The 14,999-nt window shown below is 46.1% G+C and overlaps 1 protein-coding gene across 1 annotated transcript in view; it reads left to right on the forward strand.

Moving 5' to 3' along the window:
• The window catches only part of PXK (PX domain containing serine/threonine kinase like), a 77,589-nt gene extending 64,142 nt beyond the window's left edge, over positions 1–13,447 (forward strand). The window contains 2 exon segments of the mRNA XM_007472320.1: positions 2,617–2,679; positions 13,236–13,447. Of these exon segments, the coding sequence (XP_007472382.1) occupies positions 2,617–2,679; positions 13,236–13,447 (275 nt within the window).
• The last annotated feature ends 1,552 nt before the right edge of the window (positions 13,448–14,999 follow it).

The raw sequence follows: 14,999 nt of genomic DNA on the forward strand, positions 1-14,999 counted from the left end.
GGCCCTAAATCCTGCCCTCTGCTTGGTGCCCACATGGCAGAAGGATATGCCCTCCTGCATCAAGGAAAGGCCTCTATAGTGTATGGGCATCGCAAAAAGCAACATTCCAGGAGGGCCAAGATGGCACAGAGTGCAGTGTCATGAGTTAGCCATCCTTGCTGTCACTCCTGGATGCCCCTTGCCCAGCCCTGCTGGCTTTGGGTCTTAATGTCCCGATCTTTGGAAATGAGATCAAGTGATCCCTTGGGGCCTTTTAGTTCTTCTGCCTTATGTTATGGTCTGTGAAGTAGAATTCCTCATAGAGAGGGAAGGTTTTATCCTAACAGGGCAGCTTTGGTTTAGCCCTGGAGGGCCAAAGGAAGGCGGGGGTTTCTTTAGGTTGAGGGATAGTTGCATATACTTCCAGGCAGGATAAGGACCAAGTAGAGACGGAGAAGTTGAAGATGCAAAAGAGAGAGTGATTGTTGGGGGGAGTGGGGGGACTGGGGGTCAAAAGGTTAGCATCAAGAGCCCAGCTGCCAGTCTCAGCCTTGGAGGAAACCCATCCATCCCTTCCTGGTGTCAGGAGCCAGGAGGGGTAGGTGAAGAGTTAGAGGTGTTTAAAAGTGGAAGGAAGGAAGGAGATTGAGGGTGTTCACAGCTCATGCCTTCTCAGGTCTTCTCAGTGAAGTCAGTGAGGAAGACATCTGCCAGGGGCAAGAGAAGGAGAAGTGAGGGGTTCGCAAGACCTGAAGGCTGGTCTAGCCATAGCCAGAGAATGCAGGCAGTGTGGGTAGAGCTGAAATTGGAAGAGTTGGGGTGGAAGAAGATCATAGGCTCCAGAGGGAGGCTGGGAATCGTGCCCGCACCACTGCTTGGAGAGCCAAGCCAGAGACGGGCCCTGGAGGGAAGAGCTAGAAGGAGGGGAGGTTCCAGGCCCTGAAGGTCCCTGTGAGGACCAAGGCAGGCTCCTTGGGGAGGGAGGCTAGGAGAGGAGAAGGGGCTGGAGGCTGTTGTGGCCGGCGGGTAATCTCAGAGTTGGAGGTCTGTTTTCTCCATGGTTGATGGGATGGACATAGGCCAGTCATTGTCATCACTAGGCTGAGACTCATGTCTCCAACTAGCCTGTCACCCTGGCAGGCACTCTGTCCAGCATCTACTTTTTTTTTTTTTTTTTGCGGTACACGGGCCTCTCACCATTGTGACCTCTCCCGTTGCGGAGCACAGGCTCCGGACGCACAGGCCCAGAGGCCATGGCTCACAGGCCCAGCCGCTCCGCGGCATGTGGGATCCTCCCAGACCAGGGCACGAACCCGTGTCCCCTGCGTCGGCAGGTTGACTCTCAACCACTGCACCACCAGGGAAGCCCCATTTACTTCTTTATAAAGCAGAGAAAGCCTGGCTTGGTGTACTCCACCTTCCTGAGGCCCTGCCTGCCTGCAAGGCTCTTTGCCAGATGCAGCTGTATGGGACGCCAAGGACTCCCAGACACCACCTCAGGCAGTTTAGGAAAGCAAAGTAGCAGTTGATGGAAATGTATAGATCATCTCCAGACCCCACTGGAATCACAAATTCAAACCTTCTCCCCCTTAAAATCTGTGTCAGCACTACAAGCAGTATGATATCAGGATGGGTTTAATTTCACCATCTTTTTCAGTGAAACGCCTCTCCCTTTTATAGCGAGAGGATATTGCAGCTGGTGGAAGGGTATTCAGCTGGAGGGAGGTGTGGCTTCATTAGGACATTTCTCCTCGTGCTCAGTGTCCGTGCTGTGCCCCCCACGTCCTGTGGGTGTGTGGGAGGTGGTGGGAGGCTGCCCCAGGACAGCTAGTGGCTTCTCAGGGGCATGGCCTCGGCCCTCCAGGAGCCTTGGTAACCCCTTGATAGGACTGCCATGTGAGGGAGGGGGCTCTAGTGGGAGCTTCCATCTGCTCATTGGGCTACTTCCATGTCAAGCCAGGAGGACGTATTCTGGGAATTTCTGAGCAAGGGAGGAGATACTGGGAATTTGGCAATATTTGAAATATAAAAAGGTTACTAGGTCCAGAAAATGCATACAACGTATGGGAATATGCACATTATTTTAATGTAAATCATGGTATATACTGAATTTCAGGTAAGAAGAAGGCTTGGGAGATCCACACACTGAGTAGGCTGATCCTAATCAATTGAATATGCCTGCTGGTAAAATGGAACTTCTCCAGAGAGTATTCCTGGGTGGATGTGGTGGGGAACTCTCGCTTCTTTTGGAGAGGCCTCCCCCAGATTGTTCTGCCCTTCTCTGTCACCTCTACTGCTGTGGCACTGTCATTTGTCTTTCATTACCCGGGGACAGGGCTTGGGTCAGGAAGAGACACTGCAGCCAGTTGCATAAGCCATTGGATTGCACAAAGTTGGTTGCAAACCAGGCAGGCTGTGGGGAGCAGTGGGAGGCAACGAGGCCTGGGGAAGGAAGCGGGTTGGACGCCTGTGGTCAGGGGTCCCGTCCCTGAATTCTCTGCCCAACCTCGCTTTTTCCCACAAGGCTCACACACTCAGCCAAGTGCAGATTCTCAGACAGTGGTGGATGCCGGCTCTGGCCAAGCTTCAGATGTCTTCCTTTGGTCCCCATGAGGGTCTCTCTGTGTTTTCTCTTAGCAGGATCTGGGGCCAGCTCACCTCTCACATCCCCGTCATCGCCGACTCCACCCTCCACAGCAGGTTAGTGAGGAGGCAGAGAAAGCTGCCTTCCTCCCCTTCTGCACCAGCCCGGGAGAAGGGTGGGGCTTTCTCTTCTCACCTTGGCCCAAACATTTCAGGGGTCAGAGGGGACCAGCCTCCTCCAGAGAAACCAGTGGGAGTGCAGATTAGCAGTGTCACTTGGGAGAGACGAGGATCCAGGTCTCTAAAGTCGGATTTCACAGGGAGCGGGATGGTCGGCTTCAGGGCTGCTCACTGCCCCCACCTCCAGCTCACTCTCTCTACTGAAAAGCCTCACGCAGGCTCCTCAGATCACAGCCTGTCTGGGTACGTGCTCAGCTGAACAAAACAATCGCGCTGCTGCCCAGGGGCCCGGTCTTGCCAGGGCTTTCTCCTCAGGGAGACCAGCCACAGTGTCGGCTTTGTCACAGAGCACAACTGGTGAAATGCCTGGGTATGGGAGTGAACTACCCACCGAGCTTCTGATTTCCTGATAACTATTTGTGCTTTATTCTGCTCTGCATTTCATCACCTGAATATTTTTCTGTGGCTAGCTAACCTTTGTTTTGCCTTTGTGACTTAAATCAGATAGATACTGGGAGTTTTGTTTGAAAAATGTAAAAAGGGTTTATTTCAGGGAATACTTATAAAAATTATCTCTAATTCTGTGGAGTGGCCTCATAGTGCTATCTTTCTTCTTTCTTTTTTGAACTAATAGCTCTCTCCTAACCATTTTGCAAGCCTCATAAAAACACACTGGGGCACCAGTATCTCCTTTCACTTCTTAACTGAACCAGATGTTCTGGATGTCAGAGAAGTCGGTTCTGCCACTCAGAGCTTGTCGGCTGGCTGTGCTTGGAAGAGCTGCTGCAGCTGTCTGGAGGGAAAGTCATGGGCTGGGGTTGATTTATGAGTTGATGACACCATATTCATTAAGGCTTAAAGTGGTGCCCAGGAGCTACCAAGAGCATTACCCGACAGCTCTCAAATGCTTCTAACTGACCTTCCAAGAAAAACCCCCCAAACAACAGTCAAATGTAAGGAGACTGGTTTGAAGGCTTCGCGTCTGTCTGGTGGGTGTCTCTCCTTGCTGGCCGAGCCTGGTTACTGGTAGTTTGCTGTCGAGTGTTCTGGGCCCAGGGCTTATTTTAATAACAAAGTACCTGGCTGATGGGGGATAATATTCTATTTCCTGTCTGACTTTGTCAGCAGATTTTACAAGAAAGCTTCCAAATGTTGATCAATATAGAAAATAGACTTCTCTGTCTTTTGTAGAGGTGACCTGTATAGGCTGATCAGAAATTTCGGGGGAGCCACTGCCCAGATCATGCTGAGGCGTTTTCTAGAAGATAGGTTATTAATTTCACACCACTTAGACATATTAAGGAAACTGGAGAGAATTAATAGTGAGAATCCATGAAGCCTCCTTTAACAAATGAGGTGTCTATCCGGTAGCTCAGAGCACTTTGCTGTGTGCATTGGACGTGGGAAGTTACCTGCCAGTGCTCATTTTTAAACGCCTTGGAGAATTCAGTCTATATGGATTGTTTTTGATGAATCCTCTAATTGACCTGAGTTCTCAGTGGGAGGATTCTCATACAGTAGCAGGTTTGCATGAGATGAGGTAACTTTCAGAACAAGAAGAAAAAGAGGAATCTTTTGTAATTAGACTCAAGGTTGGAAAAAACTTCATCTGAGGCGAGAGGGAGCAAATTGGGTGGATAGTTCCCTATCCTGAAGGGGAGTTGTAAAGATTCTGAGGGAAACATATGTGAGGCCACAAGCACGATGCCTGGCAGAAATGGGAGGTTCCCAGCAAGTATTGGCTCCCTCTTTTCCTTTATGTCCTTTAATGTTTTATTGCTGAAATTACTGATTCAGCCCCAGAGACTGTACTCTGACCTCTGCTGGTTATTTATTGTAACGCGTCTCATAAAAATAATAGCTAGTATTTACCTATCAACCTAGCATTTCAGGCCCTAAGCGAGACACCCATGGCGAGTTTATTCATTCAGCTACTGGAGATGCATTTATTGAGCACTGTTGTGTGCCCAGCACTGTGCTAAGCGCTGGGTCACAGAGATGAGCAGGCAGACAAGGCCCCAGCTGAGGTGGCCTCACATTGCCAGCACCTCTCAGGAGCTCCAAAATGATAGATACAATTCAAGCAAGTGCTTTCCTTGGGGTCCACCCATGGTAATTTTTTTCTCCCAGCAGTTCCCCTTCTTAAATAGAGAATCTCCACCTGAAAAAACTAGTCCACCAACAAAGTGACATCTCGAGCTTCTGTTCTGTACAAGGCATCAGGGAGCTACAAACAGGTGATAGTCTCATGCTACCGTATCCATGGGAGATGCTCAGTAAATCCTTATGGGTGGATTTGCTTGGACTTGGTCTGCCTTCAGGGCTCTGCTGGGTGAGGGCAAGGCTGTCAGCCTACGGGTGGCAACTTCTGGGTCAGAAGCCCCTGCTTAGACTGGTCCTTTTCCTTCCAGGACAGGAGGCCAGGCTTCTCATTGGGCTCATCTATGTTGCCGCCTCTCTGCACGCTGCCTGTCTTATTGCTGGAATCACATTTACTCCAATTTATGTCTTTACTTCTAGGCCACATTTATGGTTTATCTGGGAACTAAGTCAAGCATAGTGTCTTCCAGCTTTATGATAAAATGCAATTTTCTCAAGAAATGAAGGAAAATTCTTCATTTTCAAGGGCTAGTTTAGAAAAGGAATTCCTGCTAAAGGTAGCATCTCAAACACAACTCGATCTGGGAGCTCTTGGAAACTACACCTTGGGCTGTGGAACCTAAACTTGACGATCACCACTCTCTAGTTCTGGGACCTTGGAGAAGATACTTGACCTCCCTGGGCTTCAGGTTTTGAAACCGAGTGAGGCCCTGTGGGACTCCCGGGCACGGAGGCCCTTTTGTCCTCTGTTTCTTGTAGGCAAGACTTCAGGCTCCATGACCTTCCCTGAGTTCCAAAGGGTAGATTGGAAGAGTTGCTAATTATGGGAGGAGCAGCCAGGAAACCACCTGAGTTGAGATTAAGGAAGTGCAAATCCGGCACACGCCCTGATCTTGTCATAGACTCTACCCTTGGACCTGTTGTTATCAAACCCTTCATCAGATCCTCTGGGGGTGGGGACACATAGTTTCTCCAGGCAGGAGCCTGCTGTGTCCCCGTTTGCCTGGCAAAGTAATAAAGCTATCCTTTTCTACGTCACCCAAAACTCTGTCCCCGAGATTTGATTTGGCAGTGGTGTACAGAGAGGCTGAGCTTTCGGCATCAATTTCCCATTTGCAAAGGAGGATAATAACAGTGCCTGCCTAGTGGGTTTATTACGAGGATCCAGAGAGTTCCATGCCCATGGAGTTAGAACAGCGCCTGATACACAGTAAGCCCTCAGGACACTGTTAGTTACTGAGAGACCTTGAGTGAGTCACTTTCTGTGTCTGGGTTTGGGTTATGTCCTCTGTAGAAGGCAAAAGCGTGGGAGTCAGAGGAGACTATCTCACAGTTCTAATCAAGCATCCTCTAAACCCACTGTGGACCCTGCCCTTTGGCAGTTTGTTCAGCAATATATCAACTGAGGCAAGTTCAGTTTGACAGCATTGCCTTTCTTCCTGAAAGCATCAATTTTAAGCACATTCGTGTTAGCTGAGGGTGGTTTTCAGCTCAGTTGCTTTCAGGACGGGGCAGAAGTGACAGATGTTTCTAAGCGAAGGGGTGTTACTCTCATGAGCCCTTTCCAGCATTTGTGTAAGGACTGGGGCCTCTCCTGTTTCTTACTGTACTTCCCTGCTGTGGGCCTCTTCTTGAAATCCTTACCAAATTGATGGGAGAAATATTTCCTTAAGTCTGCTGGCAATTCCATCAGGTAGGATGGGATTCTCTAAAACTTTTTTTTTTTTTTTCAGTGAGAACATTCCTAGCACTTTCTTTTTTTGTTAAGGTTTCTGTTTCCTGCCTCTAGAAGATCATTCTTTCAAGAACTTTAAAATACTTTATCTTGACTTATGTCATGGTCAGTGTCACCAACTAGTGTTTACACACTGTATTCATGGAGCTGAGTGGTTTAGCACTAATTGACACACAGATATTTGCTCCTACCCTCCCTCTGGGAGGAGACAAACCTGTTGCCTTGCCATTGTGTGTGTGTGTGTGTGTGTGTGTGTGTGTGTGTGTGTGTGTGTGTGTTTAAACAAAAGATTTGCAGAAGAGTATTTGGGAAAAACTTAGTAAACAGAGACCCAAATTGTTACTGTTGTTGTTGTTAATAATTGTGTTTAACATCTTTTGAGTGCTTATTCTGTGCTAGGCACTGTTCTAAGTGATTTATAGTTACTGTTTTATTTAATCCTCATGAATACCTCCTTATCCAATGAGCAGGGATTATACTTATAGCTCCATTTTACAGACAAATAAATTGAGGCACTAGTGGTGTTAAAGGACTTTAACCAAGGTCACACAAGTGGGGGATACTAGAGCCAAGATTTAAACTTGGTTCTGTCTTTGCTCATCTACTTGATTCCTTCTGAGCGCCTACTGTCTCAGGCGCAGTACAGGGCCTGTGCTGCTAAACGCTCTGCTTGGCTGGCAGGAAAAGAGCTCCAAAAGAACAGTTAGAAACCCTGGGCTTGGGTCGGTTGTAGCTCCACCACTTTCCAGATGGCCTTGGACAAGTGATTTCCATACTTTGGAGCTGTCTTTTAAGAGAATGTCTGGTCTTTATGAGGTAGATAATGTACACAACAGGGCTTTATAAGCAGTAAAGTACTACAAGAGAATTCTAGCCCTTCTTGCTTGAAGTTTATCATTTTAAGCAATACTTTTGAAGAGAGAGCTGGCAGTTTGTAGAAACCCCGTCTGTGAGCATGACTGGAGAGAGAGGGAAGTTTCATATCTGGAGAGTTGGAGGAGGGAAAACAGGGCCTTGTGGGCACAGAGTGACTTAGAACTTGAATAACAGGAAGGAGGGTTAAGAATAAATAAGGCGCAAACTATGATGCATAAAATAAGCTACCAGGACATATTGTACAACACAGGGAATATAGCAAATATTTTATAATAACTATAAATGGATTATAAGCTTTAAAAATTGTGAATCACTATATTGTACACCTGTAACATAATATTATATAATATTGTATATAATATTGCATGTCAACTATACTTCAGTAAAAAAAAAAAAAAAATTACAAAGAAAAGGAATAAGGAAGGCACAAGAAGAGATGAATTCATTTAGAATGTTGGAGCTTCCAGAATTTATCTAGCCAGGTCAAAATCTGAAACCCATTCTAGGCTCAAAATCGATGGCTCTGGCCCTAAGAACTGCCTCTTTTTCTCAAAGCTACACAAACACAAAGCAGTTTCTAGGATACACAGGTCTGTCCTGTAGTGCTTCTCCGAACAATGTTGGTTCTGCTGTCCTGCCGGCTCACAGCCTTCCTCCCCGCTTCCAAGCCCAAGTGTGTGAGCTCCTCTCCAGGGTACTCAGCTGCTGGGGGTGGGGCAGGCAGTGTCCCCAGCATCCTCCCAGAGCCCCCCGAGGTCGGCAGTGGTCAGCCTGCCCTGCGCCACATGGGCCTTGCTGAAGGGATTCTCCTCTGGGCAGTGGGGCGCACTGGTTTGGAACTCTGGGATTCACCGTCAGGGAAAGGGTTATCTTTCACAATTAACCTGGAATCCAGTCAGTTAAAAAGAAGATAGGAAGAAATGTTTGCCTTTTTTTTTTTTTTTTTTTTGGGCTGCGCCTCGGGCCTTGTGAGATCTTAGTTCCCCAAACTGGCCCGGCAGTGAAAGTGCTGAGTCCTAACCACTGGACCGCCAGGGAATTCCCACCTTTTTTTTTTGAATGTTTTTCTAGCCTTAGGTCAGCTAATGCTGCTCACTGCCCTATTCAGCCTCTGGAGCCCGCTGCCTTCAGGGGAGAGGCCCCATGCTCCTGCCCAGGGGCCCCACCTTAGACTTCCCTGTGCTCTTGCTCTTCCCAACTTTAAAAAGACAGATCTCTATTTTAGACCATAGAAGACTTGCTTGGGGAAGTGATGAGTTCTCATTTTTCTCCCCTCTTGATAAACTGTCCTTATTTAGTACACTAGGTACGCTCCCAGTACCCATTCCACTTTTCAGGGGAGGTAAAACCGTGATGGGTCTTCTTAAGTGAGTGCTGTGCTTGTAAATAACTAAAAATATCTCAGAAGAAAGAAAGAAAGAAAAAAGAATGAAGAGGAAAGTGACTCATCAGTTACTCTGTTAGTGTGTTTGCCATGTTCTAAAAGGGTCACAGTCACGTTTACAAACCAGTGCTTCTTGTGGTTAACTTAAGTATATCCTAGTTCGGCAGTAAGAATAATCAGCATGTGATTCAGACTAATATTTTGCTGTCTCTTACACTTTGATTACATGACACTAAAATCTGAATAATGACTTGTGTTCCCTCTCTCTCTCTCTCTCTCTTTGCTGTTTTCAGTAGAGCATGCACCATTTTGAACGTGAATTTTCGGTAAAGTAAGCTATACTGATTTTTCTAACTTTAAAGATGCTCTGTTTCTGTATGTGAAATGGGACCCAGTGTGTCTAGCTCACTGAAGTGATGAACAAATGGGAAAGCAGATTCGAGACGATTTCCTTATCTCAATATTTAAATGAAATACAGCATCTTTAAAAAGCACCCAAGTGACTTCATTTACATTCATTTCATTTTCATCATGACCTTCAAAATCTTCATTTTCACTCTGATTTTAGTTTTAAAATGGAGCTCTAAAACATGTAAATCAACTGCATGGCATTTTGGTATCTTTTAATTTTGGAAACCAGAACCTCACAGTCCTGTTGATGCAAATGTGTCGGTTCCTTGTTCCTCTGACAAAGGGGAAAAGGCGCTGGGCAGTTGCATTCTTGGTCACAGGGAAGCAACTTACGGCTTGTATAACTGACAATAGGGAAAAACAGTTCTTTTTTAAGCATCCTTAACAATACTTGAGTTGGGACATGAGTACAGCCTCCGCATCTTTCTGAGGTAAGAGGCCAAGGCGGTTCCAGAGAGCTGGGGCCTGCCTGCTTCCAGGGGTCCCCCCCCTCCGCTCCCTCTTGAGGGTAGCTGGTAGGTGTGGTGTTGGTCTGGCGGCCATGTGGCCTCCCCTGATGTTTGTGGAGACCACAAAGGAACCCAGGCTGCAGACACGAGTAGACTGCCCACTGTCAGAGTTGGCCCAAGGCAAGGGGACCCTCAAAGGTCCTTTTGACGGGGCTGGGGACGATGTTTCTGGCAAGACATTCCTACCCAGATCTAACCTGTGCTCTTGCTGCAACAGTCTGTGGCCTGTTCCAGGGCCTCTGCTGGATTTCCAGGCTCCCATCTGAGGTTCTGGGGAGGGTGGAGTAGTTGGCTCTTGGGGATTTTGTCTAAGAGAAGGTAAGATTGGAGAGATCAGGGCTGACCTGGTCATCACTGGAGGTAAGCTGTTTTGGAGCATCCGTCATCCTGGGGTGTTGCAGGCCAATGTATTTCAAAGCTGAGTGAATTCATTTGGCAATCAGCCTGACATGGAATCTGGTTTTGTCTGCGGCCTGGGGATGAGGGTGATAGGAGGCCTCTGTGGGGGCGCCCCCTCATATTTGGGGAGTGGGGGTCCCCGGCATTAGGCAGTTGTTCCCAGGTTTGCTCCAGGCCAAAGAGCCAAGTCCGAATTTGGCCCCTTGTTAACATTCCCCCCTCCCACATCATTACCAATGTGTTGTAGCTAAAGCTCCAGTGAACCTTTAAAGGAATTTTGTGGACAACAGAAGAGGCAAAAAGGAAAAACTTAAAAAAAAAAAAAAAATCGATGGGGCCTGTAATTAGAGACTATGAGTCCCTGGGTCTATGTTCTTGCCTCCTCCACTGTTGACCTTCAGACCTGGACCTCCTCTCCCCTTCCAGAGGGTTCTGAGCTGCTCCTGGCCCTAATCATACATATCAGGATCTGCCCTAGTTGTTGCAGGCCCAATGAGGAAAGGTGGACCTCATGGGACATCGCGCCCTTTACGACTGGTTGGGCCCTCTGGGAGGGGACCGCAGGTGACCTGCTCTTTCCTCTTGGATGGGCATAGTCTCCTTTCTCACAGCCCTCAGCATCGTGTTATAGGCACAGGCTACCCTGTGGCACTTTGGACAGTGTATTTATGCTGCCTACATATTCAAAGCAATTCATTCAGACAATTTCAGCCTTTACTTGGAAGATGAAGATCCATTTACGGAATACCACCCCCCAATTTCCAAACTCTGTGGTAGTGAATTTGCACTTTTAATTTTGAGTGCCTAGTAATGAGGCCAAAGTCAAGGGATGGTTCCTCACGAGGGCTAAGCAGTTTAGTTCTGTGCCAAGATAGCAGCCTGTACCCAAGTCCATTTCCTGAGGCCCATCTCTAGCCTCCGAGAATCCTGGGCTAGAAGACTTGCAGTCTCTGGATGGCCAATTCCATGGCTGTAGTGGAACAAAGTGCTACTGCAGCCCTGTCTTCTCGTCTATAACCCGCACTGACTCTTCTGCCAGGGTCAAAGCACAAAGCTGGGAGGCAGACATGCTGGCACTCATTTGGGTACGTGTTGGGCCGTACATGTCAAGTCCAGATTCCGCTGCCCTTTTCTGGCCATTGGGTAAGAGTGCTGGGAAGGGGAGGGGGCAGCTGGGAGGGCACTGGCACCCACTCAGTCCTCCAGGCTCTGCACTTGAGTTCCAAGAGGCTTCAGAGGCTGTCTCCCCTCCTCCTGGTATTTTACAGGTCACTTTCCAAAAACCCCCATCAGAGGAATGCTTATGTCACACACTTAACTCTCTCTCCCTGCTCTTTTCATCTCAACAGTCATTTCAGGTTTGAAGTCCTTTTTATCTCTGTAACCCTGTAATGTAAAGCCAGGAACATTTCCCCATAATCCACCTTGGCATAGAACATAATAGAACTTCATTCATTAGTTGTTATTGTACAGAACCAGTGAAAATTACATTTTGTTCATTTGTCTGTATTTAATGTTTATTTGTATTGCTATATTATTATTTGAGAATTCCAAGATTGCAGAGCATGAGTGTGTGCATCTGTGTGATTCTTTAATTTCAGCTGCCTTAGGTTTGGGTAAAGATGTAAAGGAAGGTAAGTGGTTTTCTATGAAATACAATGCTTTAACCATTGCCTATCACAGTTGGTAAAAAGGTTGCACTTACTGAAGTATTTTATGGATGATGCTGACCACTCATCCATATAAACTCAAGTAGCAGTTGGTATGTTTACCCTAGTATCACCACAGCTCAGTAGCAGTTTGAGGGAGGTGGTAGGGGAGCCATCTAGCAGAATGTCTTCTTTGGTAGCACTGGGGTGGGGTAGAGGGTAAGAATAGAAAGAGATGTGGAGTCATGGGGAGCTGCAAGGGTCACAGGAAATGGGACAACTGTGACACAGGCAAGTTCTTTAAGGCAGGGCTTTTTTTTTTTCTTGTGGCCATGCCACATGGCACGCGGGCTCTTAGTTGCGGCATGCAGGATCTTAGTTCCCCGGACCAGGGATCAAACCCACGCCCCCCTGCACTGGAAGCACGGAGTCTTAACCACTGGACAGCCAGGGAAGTCCCAGCAGGGTTTTTTCTGTACCTAGTGTTTATTTTGTCCCAAGAGGACAATTCATTCATTGATTCAAAACTATAAAATTCGAGCACCCAATGTTTGTGTTTCTGAAAGCTAAGGGAGGTTTCAGATACCTGTCCAGTTACCTTCTCCTTGCCCACCAGGGTACAGCTCAGCATTCCAGTCTCCCCTGACACTCAGCAAAGATGTAGGGTTAGGGCATTTCCATCCTGTCCCTGGGTTGGGCCACAGTGGAAACACAGGTGCTTGAGGAAGATTCCTCCCTGAGAATACCATTGCTGGAGAAAGCCCTCTGCGCCTTGCTGTGCATTGCTAACATTAGCGTTTTATGTTTTTTTCGTGCAACCTAATAGGAAATGATTATTCAAGACGGATGCCCCTGGGGAGCCCATAACCCAGCAGACAATGGTTACTTGCCGAGAATCCTAAGTGATTTGTCATTTATGTTAAATCACGTCCTTCAAATATTGTGTGTGTTGGAGCAGCTAAAGAACCGTTCATCCCTTACTAGTAATTGATATTCCAGTAGCCCAGCTCTATGCATACAGATGTCTATCTTTAATTGCTAGCTTAGGAATAGGTGGAGCTGCCTGGAACCTGGAAAAAGTAGCTAATGGAACTTTTCTTTGGGGACCATGATTAAAGTTTGGAAGTGGAAGTAGAGCCTCATCTATGCAGAGAATGTCACTATGTATAGTTTCATGTAATCTGTGATATTTGTTCAGTCTTTTCTCACATGACTATTACTTGGGAGAAATGGCAGCTTTTAATTAATTCCCCTTTAATGCTTCTACGTTTCTTGTTCAAGTATTTTTAAAAAAATCACACAGTACAAGGTGTGTTGGCCCGTTTGAGGGAAAACATTTGCAGTCTCACCGAAGTCCTTTCTGCCCAGGACTGAGCAGCAGCACGGGTACAGGGTGTGTGGAGATACTGACTGTGCCCTTTCCTCCACAGGGATGTCCGCATTACCCCCACCTCCTCCACCTGCGCCTCCGCCACCAGCAGCTCCCTTGCCTCCTGCGAGCACAGAGGCGCCCACACAGCTTCCGCCCCAGGCTGTGAATGGCGTGAGCCGAGGGGCCTTACTCAGCTCCATCCAGAATTTCCAAAAAGGAACTCTGAGGAAAGCCGAAACCTGTGATCATAGCGCTCCTAAGATCGGCTAAAGCTTTGTGTTTACACTTGGAGGGAAAAGTTGTTTTGTTTTTCCTTCCATCTCCAACCCCTAAAGTACCCTCTATCTGGATGAATAATTGCTGAGCCAGTACAGTCACATACGACTTCACAGATGCTCATGTAAGAGGCTTTTCAAGAGGGAAATAGTCTTCAAGTAGAATAAAGTCAGGTTGGCATTGCTGCCTTAAGAAATAGTTTACTCCTTTGTTACTCTTGTAAAGGAGTCTTGCTCTTCCTCTAATGGTCATCGTTTGGTGGCAGCAGCATATTGGAATCAATTATTTCCACCAACAGAAGGAAGTGGACAAAAAACAAAAACAATATACAGTCACAGTGGTGGATGGCCTTCATGTTGCAATCCCTCCTATACCAACAGACAGCTCCTAGAAATGTTCCTCTCAGAGTTCATTTCTCTATTCTAAAGCATTTTCTGGTTATTTCTTAGATAACTCCCATTTTTGCTACTTTAATTTCATCCTAGACATTAACACTGTAGCCCAAAGCATAGTTATGTCTCTGAGAGTCAGAGAAGCAACTGAGTTCTTCATTTTCCCTTCAAGTAGAACGGGGAAAGTTCGTTAACCGTCTGTTAAGTTCAAACAGGAACTCCATTGTGGTTGTAGAACTCAGGGCTGCTAAAGGAACTACTCTAGACTCTTAGTTCCTTTTAGTATGTATCGAACGGACAAAAAAATGTTGACATCAGAAAAAGCTCTTGCCAATTAGAGGATCTTCTTAATCCTCAGCAATTAAGTCAAGTTTGGCATTTGTGGGGGTGGATTATTATTACAACACAAGTACATCTGGCAGAATCAGTTCTGATTTTCCAAAGATTTATCCATATATATCATCTTTTTAATGTTATTCATTTATTAGAAAGATCCTTTATCCTTTGATTTGCTTAAACCCTTAAATAAATTGCACTTTAAAGGATTATAAATAATCCATCTAAAAATTCAAGTTACACACATCAGTGTTGGTTACTATGCAGAGAGAATGTCATTGTGTATAGTTTCATGTAATCTGTGATAAATGTTCAGCTGTATTTTTTATTAAAATAAACCATGTCTAGAAAATGTGTTATTTGTAGCTTGGCTAGATATTTTAAATGGGAACTTTTTGTAGTAACTTTGGTAAATATAAAGAAAAGATTCACACAGTATTTCTAAAGTTTTCTCCCTACCTATTCTATCTCTATTTTCTTTTGTGTCGTATTTTCCATCTTAATTAATAAGAGCTAACAATCCTGTCTTCCTGTTTTAATTAGGTACCACTTGTATGCTTCTATAACTAATTTAAATCTATCTTTTCCATCTCAACTTCTGAAGAGGGCAGTGTATGGCAGAATGTGTGTTTGTTGGCAGTGGGAAAAATACCTGACAGATTTTGGTTTAACTTTAAATAAAGAGAACCTACTAGAATTAGGCACTTGAAGAGTCGGGGGGCAAGTTCCTGTTTTAAGTAAGTAATGCAGTCTAGGAGATTAATGATTACTGATTAGTTCCTGATGGCAGTAATTTCTTAACAGAATTTTAAGACTTC

The sequence above is a fragment of the Lipotes vexillifer genome, unplaced genomic scaffold (genome assembly GCF_000442215.2).
Source record: "Lipotes vexillifer unplaced genomic scaffold, Lipotes_vexillifer_v1.1 scaffold989, whole genome shotgun sequence".
Taxonomy (NCBI): domain Eukaryota; kingdom Metazoa; phylum Chordata; class Mammalia; order Artiodactyla; family Lipotidae; genus Lipotes; species Lipotes vexillifer.